Raw genomic sequence first — 25,758 nt, 5'->3', positions numbered from 1 at the left:
CCTGCAACAGTACAAATCTGTGTCTACTGTCCCAATTAATTAACGGTGCCCCCCTCAGTCCCCAAAGTGTCCCATCCTAGTCAATAAATCATACGGTCACCCTGTGCTTAACGCACTGCTTTGAACAGCAGTTAGTTGTGTAGAATTTTTTCTCCCATTCTAGATTATATGGTTATTCAAAGAAAGTACCACGCCTTTCCTTCGATAAACATCTACTGAGCACCTACAATGTGCTGCCTTGTGTACCTGTACCTTCCCCAGTGCCTTGTGGAATGGAGGCGGCAAAGGGTCAGATCAGCTCGCAGGCTGGACTGAGCCGAAAACTGATGAGAACGAAGACCAACCCTTGGAAAAGGTTACTTCCAGGTTGGTTTACTCCAGAACCAGAAAAAAAGCAGTGCAGAGGGTTCCTGAGATAAAAAACACATGGTGTGGACTTCCCTGGTGGCGTAGTGGTTAAGAGTCTGCCTGCTAATGCAGGGGACACAGGTTCGGGCCCTGGTCCGGGCAGATCCCACATGCCACGGAGCAACTAAGCTCATGCACCACAACTACTGAGCCTGCACTCTAGAGCCCGCGAGCCACAACTACTGAAGCCCACGTGCCTGGAGTCCGTGCTCCACAACAAGAGAAGTCACCGCAGTGAGAAGCCCGTGCACTGCAATGAAGAGCAGCCCCCGCTCACCGCAACTAGAGACAGCCCGTGCGCTGCAACGAAGACCCAATGCACCCAAAAATAAGTAAATAAATAAAATAAAATAAAATAACTTAAAAAAAAAAAAACCACATGGTGTGAGGGTACACGTGACCGCTGGGGCCTCTCCTTTTTCCTTCTGGAATCACACCCAAAGCTTGGGCCCTATGCAGAGTAAGAAACCCACCAGGTCAGCGGAGCTCAGGACCATGGTCCACTACCTTTTAGGCTGGTGGAGGAGAGGGGGCAGTGTCATGTCAGTCTACGTCCAGGTTTTTAGACCCTGTTTGCTTGCTGCAACATTTACATTAGCTGGTTACCAGTGGTATTTTTCTTTGAGAGTGGACTTACTTAATTTGTCAGTGCAGCAGCCTAGCCATGGCTAACCAGAAAGACATTCAGTAAAAGCTTAATGACAGAGGTCAGTAGCATTGTCACTACTGAAAGCCATGGAAAAATTTAACCAGCTTACGTAGCTGGTAAAGGCTAATGGAAATAAAATGCTAAAAACTTGGGCTTCCCTGGTGGCACAGTGGTTGAGAGTCCGCCTGCCGATGCAGGGGACACGGGATCGTGCCCCAGTCCAGGAGGATCCCACATGCCGCGGAGCGGCTGGGCCCGTGAGCCATGGCCGCTGAGCCTGTGCGTCCAGAGCCTGTGCTCTGCAATGGGAGAGGCCACAACAGTGAGAGGCCCGCGTACCACAGTAAATAAATAAATAAATAAATAAAAATAAAAATAAAAACCTATATGATTTCTAGACTGTGCTTCCAACTCAACCATTAAATTTGCTGAATGTTTCTTTTATACCTCTGGTCTTTATTTATCAAAGCGAAATCTCTTTTCTCCCACTTAAGGTCTTAAGCCGACTTAGGGTAGCTCACTATTGGCATCTGACCCTTCAATGTGAAATATTCTTAGAAAATGAACTGTTACCCATAAACTCATAACAAATTTTATAAGAAGACTGTGATTTTATTTTCAGATTTTTGGAAATAGTTTTCAAAAAATAAAATGACAAGAATACATACAAAAACTGAAATCATTCACCGAACTATGAACTCTTAGCAGAGGAAAGGACTTTTGAAGTACATCTGAAAACACGGATCACTTCTAAAATGTCCCTCTCACTTGTGCAACCAGCCTCCTCAAATCTTTCCCAAATTTGATGAACTTCATCTCATAAAAGTAACACAAACCATTTTTAATCATTTAGAACAAAAGAAAGAATAAAATACAGGAGGCAGGCCTCTCAAGTTACATGCTTTTAGAGAAAACTCACATCCTTGAAGCAGCTTTGTAATATGCAGAGCGCAGTACTGGCTTCAAAAAAAAAAAAAAAAAAAGACTCTGTACTTGCATTATTTAAATGTGAAGAGCAGCTGTCCTCTTCCTCTATAAAAATTAGCAAGTGATATTCATTCAAGTACATTAATTTCACCTTACTTCATATGGTTTTATACTTAGGATGAAGCTAAAACAAAAACAAAACAAAAAACAGCTAGCACAGAGCTATTAATAAAACAAATAGTAATTATTGAGAGATGTAATCAAATGAAAATCAATCCTGGATAACAAAACAGATTTCTAATTACATAAATAAGTTTACTGAAAATTCCCACTACTGGAAGATCCTGATTACAATAAAGAAATACATACAATGGGAATGGTAAATAAACGTGATGATTTGATTCCTTTCTGAAGGTCTACTGGTCCAGCTGCCAGCCACACGAGTCTCTGGGTTCTCAGCGAAGTGTGACCAGTTCTTCTGAAGAGGTAGGATGAATGGCAACAGTGTTATCAAAGTCAGATTTTGTTGCTCCCATTTTGACTGCGACCGCAAAACCCTGCAGCATTTCATCACATCCAATTCCCTGCATGTGGATCCCAACCACCTGCGACAGAAAAGACAAAAATCCTTCAAGTAAAAATTTTTATTTCTGTAAATGTATGAGCCAGTTCCTTGTAATAAATCTCCTTCTAGGTACGCACACACACACACACACACTCACACAAATTTTTTTATCAGGTACACTAATAAATTTTTTATTAGTCATGAGAGATACCTGATATTTAAAAACCTCTAAAAAACTTAACATCTCTAATCCCAATAGAGCATAACACAGCCTACATGGCCCACGCAGCCCTGACGTCCCTCCCCTGCCTACCTCCCTCAGCACTCCCCACTCTGGCCTCACCAGCTTTCCTCCTGTCCTGAGTATTCGCCATGCTCTCCCCTTGGCACAGGCTGTTCCCTCTGTCTGGACACTCTTTCCTCCCCTCTTTTAAGGGTTAAAGCCCATTCATTCTTCAGAGAGCTACACCTGCCTTCCTGACCAAGTTAACTTGTCTATCATGTGAGCTCTCAGTCCCAATATTTCTCCATCATGGTTCTATCATAACTGCAAAGTTGTATTCATCTGGGGACTGGACAATTACAATCCATCTCTCCCAGGAGATGTTAATCTCTAGATGGAGGGGACCCTGCCCGCTTCTGCTCCTCACCCTACCCGTCTGGCCGAGCACAAAGACAGCCCTTAGAGGCACTCAGCCCATACGTGCTGGCTGCCTGGACAAATGACCAACAAGAGGCATTTGTTTCAAATCACATTTTTCAGTCAGGTTTCTAAATATATTTTAAAATGACTAGTTAATATTCACCTCCAGCAAATACTTTTAGGGTCAGTAGACTATTGAAAAGCAAAGTTAGAGAATATAAAACTTAGCCACAAAAATACGTTGCTTAAAAACAAATCAAGGATATACTTAATATTAATGAACAGTACACGTAAAAAATGACTGATGCAGGGGCTTCCCTGGTGGCGCAGTGGTTGAGAATCTGCCTGCCAATGCAGAGGACACGGGTTCGAGCCCTGGTCTGGGAAGAGCCCACATGCCGCGGAGCAATTAGCCCCGTGAGCCACAATTACTGAGCCTGCGCGTCTGGAGCCTGTGCTCCGCAACAAGAGAGGCCACGATAGTGAAAGGCCTGCGCACCGCGATGAAGAGTGGCCCCCACTTGCCACAACTAGAGAAAGCCCTCGCACAGAAACGAAGACCCAACACAGCCATAAATAAATAAATAAATAATTTAAAAAAAAAAAAATGACTGATGCAAACTTAATGTTATACGTTTCTTTACAATTAAAAAAAAGTATATCTCAAAATAAGACAAAGAAATCCCAAATCATGTACTGTATATACATTCAGCCAAATTTTTAGATACTGTGATGTAAATTGAATTTACAAAGAGCTTCTGGTGATAGCAGGAGCCTTATGTTATTTCTCTCCATACAGTATCCCAGTTCTTACCCTTTAGTTGACTGTCAGGTAATGTTTACCAAATGAATGAATCATAAATGGCATAAAGAAATAACTGATATGAAGAGATAAGTAAGGACCTTGCTGATTCAATAACTGGAAATCTCAGGCTACTGGGGAACATTCAGGGCAAGAAACAGCAACCTTTATCTTCCTGCCAAATCACTTACTTTCTTCTCTTTGCACTGATTCTCTGCTTCTGTCAACTGTCAGTGATGTTGATTTTTATAAGCCGGAAGCCAGGAACCATCTTGTGGCTTTTGGTGTAAGGGCCACTGATTCAGAAACAGACTATGTTCTTTTTAATAAGAAAAGTTGGAAACCATACCTGAATCTTTAGTTAAATTACTGTTCCTCACAAAGCCATGTTCCCAAGGCATATTGCTAAGTTCCACTTTAATATTTAATTCAATTTATAGAAAAGCCCAATAGGCTGACCTAGTATCAAAACAACACCTATTTCAAAAATTATTTAAAAAAAAAAACAAAAAAAAAACCTGTTCAAATTCAAACTCAAATCACAATGAGATACCACTTCACATCCGGTAGGATGGCTACAATAAAAAAAGACAGTAACAAGTGTTGACGAAGGTGAGGAAGAACTGGAACCCTAGCACGTTGCTGAAGGGAACATAAAATGACACAGCCACTTTGGAAAACAGTTTGGCAGTTCCTCAAAAAGTTAAACCAAAAATAGATAACTGATTATCTCAGAACATTTTACTAAATAAACTTCTTCCTCACTGATTGGTTATGTTAACTCTAAATTTTTTACATTAAATTCTTACACTTACCAATATTTCTGAGTTGCCTATCTATTCTGGCCTACTGGTCAATGACAACCTCAACCTCTCCCCTTTATATCTTACGTGCTTTTTTTGGCCGCACCGTGTGGCTTGCAGTATCTTAGTTCCTTGATCAGGGATTGAACCTGGGCCACAGCAGTGAAAGTGCCAAGTCCTAACCATTGAACTGTCAGGGAATTCCCCCCACCAACTTATGTTTTTAAAGTAGTGGAACCTTCTTTCTACGTGAAATATTATGAAGAACCGCAATACAGAGAGAGACAGATAAAAGGTGGGACTGTGCCAGATGAATCAGAGAAAGCTTTACCTGGTCTTCCCTTCCCACCTCACCAAAATACCCCATCCCTGCCAACCTTGAAGACAGTCTTGAGCTTACTGGATTTTTCCCATACCTTTTCCTCTTTGTTGGCACAAACCATTTTCATCACACATTTTGTTTTCCTTTTGGTAACTGCATGATACATTGGGGTAAAGGTGGTGGAATAAATCTTCACGTTTTCTTTTCCATATTTATAAATGGCCTCATCTATAATGCACAGGGGGGGAAAAGAAAAGCATCTATCAGAAACTTAAACAATTCCACTGAGCTATCAGAGAGATGGCCGGAAATACATAACCTGAATCAAATTACAAGGAAATATTAAACAAAAACACAATGAGCTGGGGCTTCCCTGGTGGCACAGTGGTTAAGAATCTGCCTGCCAATGCAGGGGACACGGGTCCGAGCCCTGGTCCAGGAAGATCCCACATGCCGCAGAGCAACAAAGCCCGTGCACCACAACTACTGAGCCTGCGCTCTAGAGCCCACAAGCCACAACTACTGAGCCTGTGCACTTAGAGACCGTGCTCTGTAATGAGAAGCCTGTGCACCGCAACGAAGAGCAGCCCCTGCTCGCCGCAACTAGAGAAAGCCTGTGCGCAGCAACAAAGACCCAGCGCAGCCAAAAATGAATTAATAAAATAAATATATTAAAAAAAAAAACACAATGAGGGACAATCTACAACATAAATGTCAATGTCATGAAAGACAAAGGCAGGCTGAGGAATTCTTTCTCTTCACTAAAGGAGACCAAAGAGGTATCAAAACTAAATATACTACATTATCCTGGAATGAACCCTGGACTTGAAGGGAAAAATGTTAAAAATGAAATTATTTGAGATAACAGGCAAACTTTGAATAAGGTCTAAAGTTTAGATAATATTGTATCCACTTAAATATTCTCATTTGAAGCTATGATTCTGTACGGGAACGGCCTTGTTCTTAGGAAACAAATACTGAAGTGTGTGTGCACGTGTATAGAGAGAAAATGATACAGCAAAAGTGTTACCAGTAGACAGGAGTCTTCTGTAGTATTTTTGCAACTCTTCTTTAAATTTGAAATTAGTTCAAGTAAAAAAGCTTATAAAATCAAACAGATAGGGCGGAGTGGGGAAAGAAATTATATTCTCAAAGTACTAGTAGCTGGGGAGGAAACTGGACCTGTGATGAGAAGTTAGTAGCTAAAAAGAAATATAACTCGGGGGCTAAGATAGATTTAGTCAGCTGACAGACACCTAGTTTAACATTAGCAGAGGAGGGGAAGAAACCATAAATGACCTTTATTTTTATTTTTTATTTTTTATTTTATTTTTTATTTTTTGCGGTACACTGGCCTCTCACTATTGTGGCCTCTCCCGTTGCGAGCACAGGCTCCGGACGCGCAGGCTCAGCGGCCGTGGCTCACGGGTCCAGCCGCTCCGCGGCATGTGGGATCTTCCTGGACCGGGGCACGAATCCGTGTCCCCCGCATCGACAGGCGGACTCTCAACCACTGCGCCACCAGGGAAGCCCGACCTTTATTTTTAAACACCTACCTTCTGTGAGTCCCACTGTCCCAATAGGGGGGTGGCTGAAGACCACCGTAGGGATGTTGTCATAGTCTAACTTGGAATCTTCTTTGCGTTCAAAAAGTCTATGGGCAAGTTTTCGGCCAGCAGCAATCGCAACTACAAAGATATTTTTAAATCAGTGTTTAGCTTATTGTTCATTTTAACATAGCAGGATTATTCTACTAACGGTTTATCCATCTGGCTTAACATACAAGTTCTGACAAAGTCTTCTGTCAATGCTCATTACAATATCTAGTTCAATATAATAAAAGACCTATCAATACCTTAGTTAACAATTCAAAATATTGGCTTATGTGAATTCTGTACATTCTATTATGACAAAAAAAAAAAAAAAGACACATTTACAAGTTCCCAATCATCTGGCAAGTTACCTCTTAATGCAGATATTAGCTTTTTGATATATTTATGGAGCAAACTACATTAGTTTCAAGCATCTTCAGTTCTACTTTATAACCATAGTCATTTCACAGGAATATTTTGTTTCTTTTTAAAATTATTTTTATTTCTTATTGATTTTTTTTAAAGTTTATCCTCCTTAGCCTGTTTTTATTCCTAATGGTCAAAAAAAAAAAAAAAAAAAGCCTGAGTTCAGTAAAAGCATCAGTTATTAATTTTATTGACTTCAAATTGATAATTTTTTTTCCAAAATAAGGTATTAGTAGGATACATAAGAAATTTTTTTCACCTCGACAAAATTTTTAGCTGTTAGATTACATTATGAAGGTTTTGAAACTTTGCTTGTTAGTTTGCTTTTGTGTAGAGAGCTTCCTAAAAGAGCTAAAAGGCTTTGGGTGTGTGTTTCCACTCTGAGTAAGACCCGGGCCATTTTGGAAAGGATGGTGAGGCCCCGGAGGGGTACAGGTGAAAGCAGATGGATGGATACCACCAGCAGAAGCAGGACAAAGAGCTTGAAATGACGCCAGTTAACTCATGAAGTAGGCTGAAGTATGGGATTCTGAGGATGGGGATCAACCTTGGTTGTATCAAGACTAAACAGTCATATAAGAATACCACTTCCGGGGCCTCCCTGGTGGCGCAGTGGTTGAGAGTCCGCGCGCCAATGCAGGGGACACGGGTTCGTGCCCCGGTCTGGGAAGATCCCACATGCCGCAGAGCGGCTGGGCCCGTGAGCCATGGCCGCTGAGCCTGAGCGTCCGGAGCCTGTGCTCCGCAACGGGAGAGGCCACAACAGTGAGAGGCCCGCGTACCGCAAAAAGAAAAAAAAAAAAAAAAAAAAAAGAATACCACTTCCTTCCACTGTCACCAACACAACTCAGATTCTAATTTACAGCATTCTTCAGAGGATGACTGTATCATCTGTATAAAAATTTCAGTCTTCACCAAGCATTTAAAAAATCTTTTAAAGAAGGGGGCTTCCCTGGTGGCGCGGTGGTTGAGAATTCGCCTGCCAATGCAGGGGACACAGGTTCGAGCCCTGGTCTGGGAAGATCCCACATGGCGCGGAGCAACTAGCCCCGTGAGCCACAATTACTGAGCCTGCACGTCTGGAGCCTGTGCTCTGCAACAAGAAAGGCCGCGATAGTCAGAGGCCTGCACACCGCGATGAGGAGTGGACCCCACTTGCCGCAACTAGAGAAAGCCCTCGCACAGAAACGAAGAGTCAATACAGCCATAAATAAAATAAATAAATAAATAAATCATTAATTAATTAAAAAAAACTCTTTTAAAGAAGGGGGCTTCCCTGGTGGCGCAGTGGTTGAGAGTCCGCCTGCCGATGCAGTGGACACGGGTTCGTGCCCCGGTCCAGGATGATCCCACATGCCGTGGAGCAGCTGGTCCCGTGAGTTATGGCTGCTGAGCCTGCACGTCCGGAGGCTGTGCTCCGCAACGGCAGAGGCCACAACAGTGAGAGGCCCGCGTACCGCAAAAAAAAAAAAAAAAAAAAAAAAAATTCTTTTAAAGAAAAATAAATACTACTCAAAGCATTTTTAAAGGAAAAAATGAATATTACTCATAACGTGTCAGGTTCCCAACCAACATCTATCTCAACACATTTTATCATTTTGATGACATAAAGACACTCAGCCTTTTTTTTTGTGTGGTACGCGGGCCTCTCACTGTTGTGGCCTCTCCCGTTGCGGAACACAGGCTCCGGATGCGCAGGCTCAGTGGCCATGGCTCACGGGCCCAGCCGCTCCGCGGCATGTGGGATCCTCCTAGACCGGGGCACAAACCCGTGTCCCCTGCATCGGCAGGCGGACTCTCAACCACTGCGCCACCAGGGAAGCCCTGAACAGTTTTATATAACACACAGAGCCTCCCTTAGCCCCCAAAAGAAGAAACATTACCTGGAGTAAGAAGAGCTTTTCCACACACATCCCCAACTGCGTAGACACCTTTCACATTCGTATTCTGGAATTCATCTACTAGGATATGACCTTTGTCATCAGTTTGAATCCCCTAAAATTATAAAGGGACATCATGTAAGTATTTGGCCCATCCACAAAAAAATAGCAGCTCACATCTCTGGATCCGCCTCACTTCAGGCACCTCTTCAGCCTGAATCTCCAAGAAACCACAAGACTCAACAACAAGATGAAAAACATCTTAGCAAGCTGGCAGGTTTCATATCTTTTGCTTAATTTAAAAGGTAAATATTTAACTCAGTTTTGAGGAGTTTTAACAGGATTTGACTTTGCATTGTACAATTCAGCTGGCCAGGCAAGCCTGAAAAGGAATCACTCAACTATCAGACATGGTACTTGGCATCCCCGTGGAGTCCACCTAAGACAGTGATTTTCAATTCCTTGGAAGCACTCCTCCTGAAGCATGCTAACTCATACTTTAGACAGGCACAGCCTGAAGCAGTCATCAAAAGTAGACTTCTTTGAAGTTTACAGTTTTATCTTTAAAAATCCAAGCAAAATTTGTATTCTACTCTAAAAAGATATCAATGTTTCCTTTAACCAAAATTTCTCCCTATACACTGAGTCGAATTTTTGCTCCAAGAATACGTGTCATGCTTATCTTGTGGCTTTGCAGATCCCTGGTGTATATACTCCCATGTGAGAAGTAGAAGACCAGCAGGCATAGGGAGTAGGTAGTGTAGTGGTTAAGAGTACAACCTTTGGAGCTGGGAGATCTGGGTTCAAGTCCCAGCTCTGCCACTTACTAGTCATGAGACCACCCATTTATCAACAAATACTTGAACTTCTAAATGAGGCATTAACCGAGTCACTGTAAATACAGTGGTAAATAATACAGACATCTCCACTCCTTGTGGAGTTTATAAGCCTGGTGGACAATTTCTTATCTCTGTGCTCCTGGGTTCCTCATCCTTACCCCTCAAACAGTTGTTGGCAAGATTAAAGTAGGCTAGTATAGCACAGGGAACTCTTCTCAGTACTCTGTAATGACCTATAAGGGAAAAGAATCTAAAAAACAGTGGATGTATGTATATGTATAACTCATTCACTTTGCTGTATAGCAGACACTAATACAACATTGTAAATCAACTATACTCCAATAAAAATTTTTTAAAAAAGATTAAAGTAGGCCAGGAACATGTTGCCAAGACTTACAATAGTAATCATTCAATTTGCAGTATAAATATATATCTTAACACTGAATGAGATGGGAAACTTTTGCCTCATTTAAAAAAAATTCAGCAAATATAGTTCAAAACTGGACCTACCCTTGCCTATATCTGCATAAAGGCACAATATCTCTTGAAAGGTGAAAAGCTGGATGAATAGTTTTGTTAATATAAAAACAGATAACTAATTTTACTAAATTCTACTGAATAGTAAGATTAAAATCAAGTAAAACATGTCCCTGGATACTTTTTTTTAATTATGAAAAATACCTTTTATTGAAATGAAAAAGGGATGCAACTTAAAACAGACACTAATATCAGAACATAAATCAAACTGTGAGACACTACTCAAGAGGCTCCATCAAATATATAAACCTCAAACATCTAAAATATTCTATTATTAGTAGTAGAGTAGTATAGCATGTCAGAAAAATCATCACCCTCACCATCAACAGCAGCTGGTTAATATTTATTGAGTTCATGCTATAAGCCAGCATCTAAGCAAGTTACTTTGTATGCACTCTCATTTACTCTTCTCTATAACCCAATGCAACAAGCACTATTTTTATTCCCATATTTATATGACGCAGTTGAAACTTAAGAGTAACTAAGCTACTTGCCTAAGGCCATGAAACTGGTAAGTAACAGAACTAAGGTTGAAAACTGGGTCAAACACTGGCACCCACACCCCAGGCTACTATACTAGACTGTCCTTCAAACTTTACAAGAACAAATAAGAATGCTAACTATAGCACTGGTAGATGAGCTTCACATCTGTACCCAGCCCCGAATGCCACGATGTCCATGACGAGTCACACACCCATCCATTAGGATTAGAGCTGCAGACAATAAGAGATAATTATAGGGCTTTAAAGAGACAGCTATCGGGGCTTCCCTGGTGGCGCAGTGGTTGAGAGTCCGCCTGCCGATGCAGGGGACACGGGTTCGTGCCCCGGTCTGGGAGGATCCCACATGCCGCGGAGCGGCTGGACCCGTGAGTCATGGCCGCTGAGCCTGCGCGTCCGGAGCCTGTGCTCCGCAACGGGAGTGGCCACAACAGTGAGAGGCCCGTGTAACGCAAAAAATAAATAAATAAATAAATAAATAAAATAAAGAGACAGCTATCATAGTAAAAAAGAAATCTGTAGGGAGAAGGCTACTCAGGAAATGGCGAGACGATGACCTGATCTAGGGTGATGACACTAGAAAGGGGAAAAAAACCTTTATTTCCATTCCAAAGGCAGAAGCAATGGGATTTAATGACAAACTAGACACATGGAATAAACAGAAAAGAATCCAACAGAACCCACTCAAGTTTTGGGGGGTCTGGGGTTGGATCAGGGGAAATCACAGGACTACTGACCGATTCCAGAAGGTTTCAGGCAAGGAAAGTGGTCAAAAGGTACAAACTTCCAGTTACAATATAAATAAGTACAATACCAGGGATATAACGTCCAACATGGTGACTACAGATAACACTGCTGTTAAGAGAGTAAACCCTAAGAGTTTTCAACACACAGAGAAAATCTTTTCCTTTTTTCTTTTCTACTTTTATTGTATCTACATGAGAAGACGGATGTTAGCTGACCCTCTTGTGATCATTTCACAATGTATGTAAATCAAACCATGGTGCTGTATGCCCTAAACTTATGCAGTGATGTATGTCAATTATTTCTCAATAAAACTGGGGGGAAAAAAATAGAACATCGTAGGCAGACTAGGTCAGCTTACCAGTTTGTTTAAATTCAGGCCCCTGGAGTTTGGGTCCCGTCCAATGGCCCAGAGTAGACAGTCAACATCTGGAATGGTGGTCAAGGTGGGTTTCCTACCAGGAACTGAAGTAACCATGCAGAGTTCCAGGCCTGAAGAAGTTTTTTTAACTTCCTTGACCTATTGGGAAATACAGTTTGTGAACTGGGGGTGTGGGGATAAGAAGGAAAGCAAATAAAGAGGAAACTAGAATTCTTAACATTTAAAAACTCTCCACTGAATCCTACATATGAGTCTTACATGCTGACACATTTAGTTTTGCCCAAAGGCCACCAACACTGGAACTCTCTGGAACCAAGATGATATCCTAGGTGGCCCCAAATCAGCCAGCAGCCAGAAATGTCAACTCACATCAAGACCCTAATGCTTCAGCCTAAAAACAAAGTATTTGGGCTTCCCTGGTGGCGCAGTGGTTGAGAGTCTGCCTGCCGATGCAGGGGACGCGGGTTCGTGCCCCGGTCTGGGAGGATCCCACATGCCGCTGAGTGGCTGGGCCCATGAGCCATGGCCGCTGAGCCTGCGCATCCGGAGCCTGTGCTCCGCAACGGGAGAGGCCACAACAGTGAGAGGCCCGCGTACCGCAAAACAAAAAAACAAAAAAACCTGAAGTATTTTAAAGCGTACTTCTTCAAAACTGTAATACAAATTTAAACCACAAATCTAAACACAGTGATTTGCAGCTGGAATCGGGGGAGGAAATGGCTGTAGCAGCATCATTAAGAGATTGCACCATCCTTGGGCTTCCCTGGTGGCGCAGTGGTTGGGAGTCCGCCTGCCGATGCAGGGGACACGGGTTCGTGCCCCGGTCTGGGAAGATCCCACATGCCGCGGAGCGGCTGGGCCCGTGAGCCATGCCCGCTGGCCCCGCGCGTCTGGAGCCTGTGCTCCGCAGTGGGAGGGGCCGCAGCAGTGAGAGGCCCCCGTACCGTTAAAAAAAAAAAATTGCACCATCCTTGCTACTCCCTGGACATTCTTAATCAGGACTCAGGGGAGGAGGGTAAGAGGTTAGGAGAGTGAAGGGCACATAGTTTAGTGAAAGTCCCAAGGGGATTCTAGTACTTAACCACCAGGCCAGTACATCAGCATTTACAAAGCAACTTCACATTTATTGTTTTACTTATGAGATGGCCTATGCTGAAAGGGCAAAGCTTTGGGGGAAAAAGTCATTTTTACAAGGATAATGCTCCAGGAAAAATCTGACATGTAGGAGATTCCCTGAGAATAAAAAAATACAAAGTAACTTCGTCATTGTTTCCATCTACAAAACCCAAAGGTTTCAAAAATAGATTCCATGGGACTTCCCTGGCAGTCCAGTGGTTAAGACTTCACCTTCCAGTGCAGGGAATGTGGGTTTGATCCCTGGTCGGGAAAGGAAGATCCCACATACCTCACAGCCAAAAAGCCAAAACATAAAACAGAAGCGATATTGTAACAAATTCAATAAAGACTTTAAAAAAAAGATTCCATAATAATATTTCCTGAAATAAATAAACAAACAAAAATAAATATAAACCTGAAAAATAAGGATGTTCAATGAGGTCTCTGAGCACAAAAACTGTAGTTTTAGTTCTAACTAAACTGAATTCAACTTCCAGGTTTCTAATCTTTTATACCTTGGATTTCATTAAAACATTCATGTGAAATGCAGCTTCTGAGGATAAAGAAAAGACTTGGTAGTACTCTAGAAAAGAAGAAACTGACTGGGGTAGAGGTAGTTTGTGTTTATAAAGCTAGTGGGGTTCACAACAGATAGACGACCAAGGGCCGTAAGCTCGCCCTGGGCTCGGTCATACCTGCGAGTACTTCAGCACCTCTATGCCAGCGTTCTCCAGCTCCTCAGTGCAGTTGGAACTGATTATTGAATCAAAACTTCTGAGCACCTGTATACATAGGCAGCAGAGGGATGGGTGGTGGGAAAGAATAAAACTTCATTAAAGATATGCTACAAACCTGGGAGGGAAATTGCAGTATCAACCCCCCTCTTATGTCCTTCTTCATTCATGGCTGCGCTATGAGTGGAGTTTGGTTTTTTTTTTAATCATCTTTAAAAAATTATGGTTCTGAAGAACCTAGGGGCAGGACAGCAATAAAGACGCAGACGTAGAGAATGGACTTGAGGACACGGGGAGGGGGAAGGGGAAGCTGGGATGAAGTGAGAGACTGGCATGGACATGTATACACTACCAAATGTAAAATAGATAGCTAGTGGGAAGCAGCTGCATAGCACAGGAAGATCAGCTTGGTGCTTTGTGACCACGTAGAGGGGTGGGATAGGGAGGGTGGGAGGGAGACGCAAGAGGGAGGAGATATGGGGATATATGTATACATATAGCTGATTCACTTTGTTATAAAGCAGAAACTAACACACCATTGTAAAGCAATTATACTCCAATAGAGATGTTAAAAAAAAAAGGATTTAACCAGAATAAATAAATAAATAAATAAAATCAGCTGCTATAAAAAAAATTAAAGTATAGTTAATTTACAATGTTGTGTTACTTTCCGGTATACAGCAAAGTGATTCAGTTATACACACACACACACACACACACACACACACACACACTCTGTGTCAGATTTTTTTCCATTATAGATTATTATAAGATTATGAATATAGTTCCCTGTGCTATACAGTAGGTTCTTCTTATTTATGTATTTTTTATATAGTAGTGTGTATACGTTAATCCCAAACTCCTCATTTATACCCCCCGACCCTGCTATCCCCTTTGGTAACCAAAAGTTTGTTTTCTGTGTCTGTGGGTCTATTTCTGATTTGTAACTAAGTTCATTTGTATCATTTTTTTAGATTCCACATATAAGTTATATCATATATTTGTCTTTCTCTGGTGAGTGGAGTTTTAATAAGTCTGTTTTCCGACATCACCACCAACATCTGCATTACACCTGACTTCACCCACTCCTGTTCTAGAGTTAAATCCATAGGCAACCTTCCCGCCTCTACTGTCTTTGCCATGTTCCTCTCCTCCCAAGCTCCTTCTCTTTTCCATAAGAATAGGGACCAGAAATTCTCTTTCCCCTTTCAGTATTCCAGGGCCAGTTTTCCTGCTGATATAATTTAAGGGAAGATTCTTGAACAAAATCTCCTATTCTAGGCAGAAAAGTCAACTACATGGTCTTAGAGATTTTTTTTAATACTAGTCTTAGTATTTGTTTAAGGTTTCAAACTACATATTTTAGGGTTCTAAATTTGGTTCTAAACCATTCAAATTAAGGTTCCCAACAAAGTTGAAAACACTGTGGGTTTTCTTCTGGAATGCTAGATGTTGTTCTATATTTTTTGGCCATGCCGCAGCGGCATCTTATTCCCTCAACCAGGGATTGAACCCGTGCCCCCTGCAGTGGTAGCTCATAGTGCTAACCACTGGACTGGGAGGCAAGTCCCTGGACGTTGTTCTAGAGAATGTCTGTCTGTCCATCTACCTATCTATGTTCAAATCCTTCCAATGACCTTATGGGTTAGAAGGTGTTATCCCTATTTTTTTTTTTCAGATAAGGAAGCTGAGACTCCTAAGAAGTGGAGTGACTTTTAGAAAGTTCTAGAGCCAGGATTCAAATTGAGCTTGGTCTGAGTCTTCCGATCAGTTTCTCTCCACGACATTATGCACTTCTTCCCACCCCATAATCGTGGACACCATTGAAAGGCACCACTGGGACCATTAAGAACTGACCACTGACAGCCTACCAGGGCAGACAACTACAGACCCTGGGAAGGACCAGAGAACAAGGTGTAGAAAGCCATTCTCTTCCCACATCTCTCAGATCAGTTTACACTTGTCACTAAACGGGGACTAAAGAGATATGACTTCTTCCTACTCTCAGAACCGAGGCTCATTAGTCTCCCCTCCATTCGTATGGGGACACTTTATTTTTTCTTCATTGCGTTCAGGATGCCGAGTTGAGGTGGGAAGTTCAGGGAAATTGATCAGTTAAGGTTAAAAGCCATTTACATGTTTAACATGCCTGCTATAGCAATATTCTCATACTTCACCATTTTCACAGCAATCGTCCACTTAGTCTCCAGCTCTATTTTAAATTAGTAGATGTGCAGTGAGTGTCTATTTTGTGACATTTACTCTAAAAAGTTCTAGGAGAATATAAACATGCATACTGATACCTCTGTTCCCTTCCCAGTGGAGGAGAAAGACAAGTAACTCTTGTAAGCTAAACTGAGATCAACACTATAAATTCACTTATTCATCCATTCCATCAACAAACATTTATTAAGCTCTACTATGTGCAAGATGCAAAATATTATCCTAAAAGGCAGACTGATAATTAACTTGAAGAATGTGCAGATAAGGAGGTTTAGAAGAGATAGAAAATTACAGTCAAAGAGAACAGGGAAGATTTCAAGGAAAATGTAGCATTCTGCACTGGATCTTGATGACTCGTGAAGGGAAAGCACCTTAAGTAGAGGAATCTGCACAAATATACAGAGATGGGACCAGGTCACGGAAGAGGAACAGCAAGTAGGCCAGTTCCTACTGAACGGAAGGAATTTGAAGAAAAGAAGTGGGGCGTAAGGCTAGAGAGGGTTAAACTCCTTCTGGAAGACAGAAACCATGTCTGATGAGGTCGCTTTAGGAGGGCTCAGTATATACTTGGAGTGATACTCAAACCTTACCAATCACAAGAGTAGAACAACATGCCATAAAATGTATTTGTGGAGGACCTGGTAGTGGTAATGACAAAGGGGTGGATGATTGTGATGAGGTGGTGATAGGGGTGATGGAAGAGGAAAAGGATACTTGGTAAAAAAGGCAGATTGTTAGAAAAGGAGTGAAAACCCCACATTTTTCCTATACCACATTATTATTTTTTTTTAATTTATTTATTTATTTATCCATTTTTGCTGTGTTGGGTCTTCGTTTCTGTGTGAGGGCTTTCCCCAGTTGCGGCGAGTGGGGGCCACTCCTCATCGCGGTGCGCGGGCCTCTCACTATCGTGGCCTCTCTTGCTGCGGAGCACAAGCTCCAGACACACAGGCTCAGTAGTTGTGGCTGACGGGCCTAGTTGCTCCGCGGCATGTGGGATCTTCCCAGACCAGGGCTCGAACCCGTGTCCCCTGCATTGGCAGGCAGACCCCCAACCACTGCGCCACCAGGGAAGCCCCTTATACGACATTACTGATGAAAGTTTATCCTAATTCTACTTAAGGAACATAGGATCAAAGATGGTATTAGGCACAGGGGAGATCACGGAATTGACAGTGCAGTGGATTTAATAGTCAGCTAAACTAACTAAAGAAGGCAGTGAATCTAGGCCTCTTTCAAACAGAAGACCCAATCAAAGACAAGTAAAACTGGTAACAAGGAAATAACCTAAGATATCTAATGAACCTGTAAAACTTAGCATCACAGACTTAAAAAGCATTTGGCACTTACATGAATAAGCAATGTTATTAGTATTTAATATCCCTAGAGATGTGTCATTATTTGTTAATTTCACTTAAGATGATGAAATCGCTATTCTAATGCTTGCCCTTATGAAGTTCAATGAATATGAGAATCAGATAGACTTGAGTTAATTAGTAGCCACACGAATTCTATAGTATAACATCACTGAAATAAGAAATAGAATCGGCATAACAACGTTTTTGCTGGGCTTCCCTAGTGGCGCAGTGGTTAAGACTCCGCCTGCCAATGCAGGAGACACAGGTTCGAGTCCTGGTCTGAGAAGATGCCACATGCCGTGGAGCAACTAAGCCCGTGCGCCACAACTACTGAGCCTGTGCTCTAGAGCCTGCAAGCCACAACTACTGAGCCCGCGTGCCACAACTACTGAAGCCAGTGCTCCTAGAGCCCATGCTCCACAACAAGAGAAGCCACCGCAATGAGAAGCCCACTCACCGCAACAAAGAGTAGTCCCTGCTCACCACAACTAGATAAAAGCCTGCGCACAGCAACAAAGACCCAATGCAGCCAAAAATAAACAAATAAATTTTAAAAATTGGTTTTGCTGCCAGGTTTGGTTCTTTTTCAAAATTCCCATTCATATTATTTTCAGTTGTATTTCAATGTTCCTATGATAGCTGCCATTACTGCCCTCGGGAGACTAGTCTTTAAAATGATAGTTGTTGGGCTTCCCTGGTGGCGCAGTGGTTGAGAGTCCGCCTGCCAATACAGGGGACACGGGTTCGTGCCCCGGTCTGGGAAGATCCCACATGCCGTGGAGCGGCTGGGCCCGTGAGCCATGGCCGCTGAGCCTGCGCGTCCGGAGCCTGTGCTCTGCAACGGGAGAGGCCACAACAGTGAGAGGCCCGCGTACCGCAAGAAAAAAAAAAAGTTGTTACTGTCTAGCAACTTTTTTCTTTTTTTAAAAATAAATTTATTTATTTATTTTTGGCTGCGTTGGGTCTTCGTTGCTGTGCACGGGCTTTCTCTTGTTGCAGCGAGTGGGGTCTACTCTTCGTTGCGGTGCACGGGCTTCTCATTGCGGTGGCTTCTCTTTGTTGCAGAGCACGGGCTCCAGGCGCACGGGCTTCAGTAGTTGTGGCACGCAGGCTCAGTAGTTGTGGCACGCAGGCTCAGTAGTTGTGGTTTGCGGGCTCTAGAGCGCAGGCTCAGTAGTTGCGGCACACGGGCTTAGTTGCTCCGCGGCATGTAGGATCTTCCCGGACCAGGGCTCAAACCTCTGTCCCCTGCATTGGCAGGCGGATTCTTAACCACTGTGCCACCAGGGAAGTCCCTAGCAACTTTTCTTTACTTAGACTTCCTCCTTCTTTCTCTAGAGATTTCTTCGGGATAACACACAGGTGGGGTAAAGGTGGGAAGTTGTGATTTATTCATAGAGTAGCTCTAGAACGAAGTTATACCAGGAAGGGCAGAAGATGGAGAATGCACTGGGGGTGGGGGAGGGCAGGAAGCCCAGATACATGTGGCTCTCTGCCACAAGCCAATTTTCCAAATGCAGGAATTATCCACTCTACTGATAAACTGATGTGATTTTTTTACTTATTTATATATTAGATTCAGGCTACCTATACCTCTGCCTTTCTCCTGCCATCTAATTTGCTGGACATATTCCAGCAATGCAAAATAATACTGACCTATGAAAAACATTCTTCAGGACAAAAATCTCCTGGGGGTTAATTTTAGGACAAGTCTAAAATCCAAAGAGAAAGTCCTCTGGAGTCCACACTGACCAGGATTATCGGTTTCCCTCATCTGCCCTTCCATTTGCTCAAATACTCAGGAATTTGAGTCACTGCATTTGAGTTGTAAGGGATCTGATAAATGTTCCAAAGGCATTAAATGACTTGCCCAAGTCACACACTTGTTGGGGAAGGCCAGATTCTTAGGGACCAGATTCTTAGGGACCAGATTCTTAGGCCAACACTCCTGTTATTGCCCCACACGGTGTCTCTGAGAGCTCCAATACTGTGCCACGACCTAGTGATGCTCAGTCACGATTAATCAACAAAACACATAAAGCAACACTTAATCAAGTACTGAGAAACATGGAGGCTGCATTTTAGCAGAAAGAATATTGGCCTGGGCTTTCTCAGAATTTCGTTGACTCTCAGTTTTGATATTAATTAGCAGTCATGAAACCTCACTTGGCCTTAATTTCTTCATCTACAAAATGAGGTTCCAGTAGATGAGATGATCTATAAGCTTCTTTTATTATTATTTTTTATTGTGGTGAAAAACATGTACCATTAAATTTACCAACTTAGGGCTTCCTTGGTGGCGCAGTGGTTAAGAATCCGCCTGCCAGTACAGGGGACAGGGGTTCGAGCCCTGGTCCGGGAAGATCCCACATGCCACGGAGCAACTGAGCCCGTGCGCCACAGCTACTGAAGCCCACGCACCTAGAGCCTGTGCTCTGCAACAAGAGAAGCCACCATAATGAGAAGCCCACGTACCACGACGAAGAGTAGCCCCTGCTCGCTGCAACTAGAGAAAGCCCGCACGTAGCAATGAAGACCCAACGCAGCCAAAAATAAAATTAATTAATTAAAAAAAAAATTTACCAACTTAACCATTTCTAAGTACGAAGTTCCATGGTGTTAAGTGTATTTACATTGTTGTGCAACCAAAACTTTTCCCTCTTGCAAAACTGAGACTCTGGGGGTGGTGGGGAGGGATAAATTAGGAGTTTGGGATTAACAGATACATACCACTATATACAAAACAGATAACCAACAAGGACCTACTGTACAGCACAGGGAACTACACTCAATATTTTGTGATAACCTAAAAGGGAAAAGAATCGGAAGAATAATATATACATATATAACTGAATAGGTATGCTGTCCACCTGAAACTAACACAGTATTGCAAATCAACTATACTTCAACAAAAAAACCTGAGACTCTGTATCCATTAAACGATAACTCCCCATTCCCTTTCCCCCCCCATCCCTGGCAACCCCATTTCTACTTTTTGTTTCTGAGTGTGACTACTCTAGGTACCTCATATATGTGGAATCATATAGTTTTTGTCTTTTTGTAATTAGCTTATTTCATTTAGCATAATATCCCCAAGGATCATCCATGTTGCAGCATGTGTCAGAATGTCCCTCCTTTTTATTTATTTATTTATTTATTTTGCGGTACGCGGGCCTCTCACCACTGCGGCCTCTCCCGTTGCAGAGCACAGGCTCCGGATGCGCAGGCTCAGCGGCCATGGCTCACGGGCCCAGCTGCTCCACGGCATGTGGGATCTTCCCAGACCAGGGCACGAACCCATGTCCCCTGCATCGGCAGGCGGACTCTCAACCACTGCACCACCAGGGAAGCCCTGTCCCTCCTTTTTAGAGCTGAATAACATTCCATGGTATGGATATCCCTCATTCTGTTTATCCATTCATCAGTGGACACAGGTTGCTTCTGCCTCCTGGCTATTGTGAATAATGTTGCAATGAACATAGATGTGCAAATATCTTTGATACGTTTCCTTTTAATGCAAAGAATTGAGTAAATTTTTTGACTAAGTGTTAATAATCTAACACTATCTGACCATATGAAATTAATTTTCAGAATAAGAAATGAACCTGACAGTTTGTTCAATTTAACAAATATTTATACTTAAGGATGTATGTTTTATTAAGGCATGCTATCTACCACTTCATGATGGAAACACCAGCCAGTCTGATCAAATCTAAATCAGTATCATCAACTAGCAGTTGGTGGCTGGGAAGGATGCAAGCCCTTATTCAGATGCCTTCAAAGCAGCTCCATGTGCAACAGACCAACCAGCTCCACATGCTTTGCACCCTAGTATTTAATGACAACATAAGAGAAAATTCTCCCTGTAGATTTTTTAAAAGATTAGCATCAAGGAAAAGGATAGAATTTACCTTATCATGCCGTATCACTAGTGATGTCTTAGAACCCAGGGCGGAAAGGATCCCAGCTAGTTCCACAGCAATGTAACCGGCACCAACGATGACACTGTGGCTACCATGAGAGTAGAGGGTTCAGATGGTTAAATAAACGTAGTTTAGAATAACTGTAGATGTACAGAGAAGCTTAAAAGATAGTACAGATTCTTAACCACTGCGCCCCCAGGGAAGCCCCTGGAGTCTTGATTTAAAACACCAGTCTTCAGTATATGAAAAACTCAGTAAGTTAGGTAAAAACTGTGAACCAAGCACAATCTCCACATTCTCCTTCTTACCCTCAACGCCTGTTGGTCTTGGAGAGTCTCCAGGAGAGGACGGGGGAGGCTGTGGCTCATCCTGAGGACATAGACACTTTGGCAGCCACACCTGGGAGCCCTCCACCACCTAGAAACAATCTTATATTCTGCTGAGGCCCCAGAGCACTTTTCTTTCCCTCATTACGGCCGTCAGAACCTCTTGTCCCACAATGTTCCACAGACTCCATGCTCCAGCCTCCCCTCAACCATAAGCCCAATGAGGGTAAAAGCTGGATCATACAGCCCAGAGCACATGTTACCTCGCCTATAAATTTGTTCCTTCTTTGATTATTTACTTACTTACCAACATAACAATGATAAAGGAGTCTTAAAAAAAGAAGACAAAAATCATATACCAATTGTTAACTCATTTTCCTATGTTCCCAGAATCTTGTTGATAACACGCATACATTCATTTCTTCAACTTGTAGCTCTACCAGCAAAAGTTCAATAAATGGTTTAAAAATAGATAATGGACAGATATCTAGAATGAAGCTTCTGTGAGTCCAGATTGAATTGTATCATTTAAACACGATGAGTCACGACCACATTTCTGCATATATTCTCACATGTCTCATATCCTTCACACCTAAAACCAAACAGATCATGAGGAAAGAAAGGCTGCTCCCTAACACGCTGCCCTGCCCCACAGACAGCAAATCTAAAACGCCTGTTTGCTTTTCTCAGACTCAGAAGATGACCTGGTCTGAATGTCGTAACAGGACATTTTCACAGCAGCTATGGAACTGCCAAGACGCCCTCTTGTCCCTGATGAACCACCTGTGGTTCCAGGTGAATTAAGGTAAAGGAACAAGCAGGGATTATTAGTCACCCTCCAGAAAGGCCTTCATGGAAAAGCGCGGGATTAAGACCTCCCACTGTACTGGCAGCGCCCGCTGAGAAAGCAGCAGAGTTGAGCAATAATGACTCCAGGGTGAGTGCTACTCAGAAGGAAATAAAGGCCAAACTCTGGGCTAACAGGGTCCCTCCTCCAGTTCCCAGGTGCCCTATCACACATCATGAGTGAAGGGAGGACCCCTCTAATCAAGGAAGCCTGCAATTGGCAGCTTCTTCAAATTAGAGAAACAATCCTCCTCATTATGTTTTTTCTCTCTGTATTATCTAAATCCATGACAGAAGTCTACTAAGGTTATTAGGACAAACATGTATAAAGGCCAATTTCAGAAAACCTATTTGTGTGAGACTGGCAGAGCCTTCATTTATCCAGATGCCTCTGTACTAGCTGCTTTGAAGACCAGAATCACTTTAGACACATTATCAACTGAGGCTCTATCAAGTTGAAGAAAGAAAACCGTTTTAGGACTTCAGTGTTTATTCTCAAAACCACCCTGCATTTGATTCTGGTCCTAAAAAGTTTACAATGGCCTCTGACCAAAAGCATGAAAGATTTGAGTCATTTACTGCGGGCTACTCATGGATGAGATACCCAAGGTCATAAAAAGAGAAGCGGTAGAACAGAATTCTGGAAATTCCTACATTTAATAGTTGGGAAGAGGAGGTGGAAGTGTTGGGAGAAACTGAGGGAGAATGAACATGGGGGTCAGGAAGAAAAGCAGCTTACCTAGGCAACTCTTCCAGCTGAAAAAAACCATCACTGGTTATTCCTAGGCTGGCACCTATGCAGGAAAATGCAATATAGGTCACACAGATGGAGTTTTCTCTTGTAAAATAATCACAACATTTTATGTACGAACCAAACACTTTCTCAGCCATCACACTCTCTGTTTTGACAAGTTCTGTTAAGTCTCCACTTGGGAAGCTGCCCATCAAATCTTCCCTGAGTCAACATTTTTATTTCCTCTGTAGAAATAAGAGTACTGATGACTAAGTGACTATTAAATTTCTTTGAGGAATTAAGATCTCCTCAGCTTGGGACTTCCCTGGTGGTCCAGTGGTTAATAATCCACCTTCCAATGCATGGGACTCGGGTTCGATCCCTGGTCGGGGAACTAAGATCCCACATGCCTCAACTAAGACCCAATGGCAGACTAATTAATTAATTAATTAATTAATTAAAAAAAAAAGATCTCCTCAGCTCTCATGAATAGACTCCTTGCTGGCTCGGCTTCATTCTCCCGCCCCCACATGGGCTCAGCCTTGGTTCTCTTCTCTCTGCTTTTTTCCTTCAAAGGTTTTAACCAACTCTCCCTTCATTGTGGGAGACTTCCAAATGTGTAGTTCCAGTTTTGACCTTCTCCCCAGGTTCTAGTTCCATATTTCTAACTGTCTTTCTATACCATTTAACTTTGTTTCAAAGTCAGTATTTTCAAAATAGAATCTTTTTTTTTTTTTTTTTTGCGGTAGGCAGGCCTCTCACTGTTGTGGCCTCTCCCGATGTGGAGCACGGGCTCTGGACACACAGGCTCAGCGGCCATGGCTCACAGGCCCAGCCGCTCCGCAGCATGTGGGATCTTCCCGGACCGGGGCATGAACCCGCGTACCCTGCATCGGCAGGTGGACTCCCAACCACTGCACCACCAGGGAAGCCCTCAAAATAGAATCTTAACTTTATTTCCCAAACCATATCCCTCTCTTGTTTACCACTTCAGATGAAAAGACTACCTTCCATCAATAATCCAAAGTCTTGAGTTATCAATCTGTAATTCCTTCTCTCAACAACGGCCATCTCATCAGTTATTTAAAATACTGCATTTAGCCAAATTCAATGCACAATGATTAAGGACCCATCCTGATTTCAGAGGTGTTGAGTATTTTTTTTTTAATGTGTCTTGGAGTCAATGAAATACACTAGTCGATTCATCCTTCTGTGTCTCTTATGTCTGTCTCCTCCTCCTAGAGCCTGGCACATAGCAGCGGCTTAGTAACTGTCTGCAGAGCTGAACTGAGTATTTCCACCACATTTCAGACGCTAACACTGTAGCTCAGAACCTATTACCACCTCCTGTACATTCTATTGCAACAACTTGCTAACTGGCCTTCTTCCTCTGTAAATCGCTGTCAGATTAGTTTTCTAAAATTATCACTTAGGTCTTGTCACTACCCCATTTATAAGCTACTAATAACTGGTTTTTGTGAATGACAGAGATTCCTTAATTTGACTTCATAAATGTCCACAACTTGGCCCTAACCTTCTTCCAGTTTCAGTTCAATGTATTTGCTTCCAGATTTCACTGCTAGAAAAACTGGTTTAATTGACTGAATGTCTTTTAAAGACCTATTTATTACCCACTGGTTCTTCTGGTCTTTCTCTTCTTCGGCACATAGTGCTCAATGTGTAAGCCCTTTTCCCAGGAAGTCTTTTTGGTCCATGACAACTCATGGTAATCCGTCCCACCTCTGAGGACCCCGACCCTCACTGTCTGGCAATCACCTTGGAACACTTACCTTTTATTTCTTTGCATTTGTTTTTATTACATGTTTTCAATGAATAAATGTGTATCTTAAAAAATTCAAAAAGCACCACAGAGCATCTAGTGAAAAGCAGGTCTCTTTCCCAACCCAGAGCTCTGGTCCTCTCCTTGGAGGCAGTTGGCACTGCAGGGTTTTGAGTGTCCTTCCAGATATCCTAGTGCATTTGTACAGTCTCCCTGTCTTTTTAAAAAGACATAAACTGTAGCATATTATACACATTGTTCCACACCTTGCTTTCTTTCACTAAACAATCAGTCTTGGAGGTTGTTCCCTATCAAGATATGTATATCTAGGGCTTCCCTGGTGGCGCAGTGGTTGAGAGTCCGCCTGCCGATGCAGGGGACACGGGTTCGTGCCCCGGTCCGGGAATATCCCACGTGCCGCGGAGCGGCTGGGCCCATGAGCCATGGCCGCGGAGCCTGCACGTCTGGAACCTGTGCTCCACAACGGGAGAGGCCACAACAGTGAGAGGCCTGCATACCACAAAAAAAAAAAGATGTGTATATCCAATCTTACCAACTAAATTTTAAGTTACTTGACAAAAGTATCTTCATATTTTTTACAGTAGTTGTTCTTTAGCTTTTGGGGAGTCATGAACCCTTTTAAAAGCTGGTGAAATTTTATCGATCCTCTCTCCAGAGAGAAAAAAATACATAAATGCAT

The 25,758-nt window shown here is 42.7% G+C and overlaps 1 protein-coding gene across 1 annotated transcript in view; it reads right to left on the bottom strand.

The window, feature by feature from the left end:
• Nucleotides 1-1,643: 1,643 nt before the first annotated feature.
• The window catches only part of GSR (glutathione-disulfide reductase), a 41,497-nt gene continuing 17,382 nt past the window's right edge, over nt 1,644-25,758 (bottom strand). Inside the window, exons 6-13 of the mRNA XM_082608838.1 lie at nt 23,285-23,339; nt 21,362-21,461; nt 13,831-13,917; nt 11,999-12,157; nt 9,021-9,132; nt 6,676-6,807; nt 5,214-5,347; nt 1,644-2,589 (exon numbers count right to left, since the gene is read on the bottom strand). Coding sequence (XP_082464964.1) covers nt 2,440-2,589; nt 5,214-5,347; nt 6,676-6,807; nt 9,021-9,132; nt 11,999-12,157; nt 13,831-13,917; nt 21,362-21,461; nt 23,285-23,339 — 929 coding nt within the window. The 3' untranslated portion in view covers nt 1,644-2,439. The remainder of the gene's footprint in view (nt 2,590-5,213; nt 5,348-6,675; nt 6,808-9,020; nt 9,133-11,998; nt 12,158-13,830; nt 13,918-21,361; nt 21,462-23,284; nt 23,340-25,758) is intronic.

The sequence above is a fragment of the Mesoplodon mirus genome (assembly GCF_964341445.2).
Source record: "Mesoplodon mirus genome assembly, chromosome: 20".
Lineage (NCBI taxonomy): Eukaryota > Metazoa > Chordata > Mammalia > Artiodactyla > Ziphiidae > Mesoplodon > Mesoplodon mirus.
The sequence above is the reverse complement of the archived record's forward strand: the minus strand, read 5'-3'. Positions and strand labels throughout refer to the sequence as shown.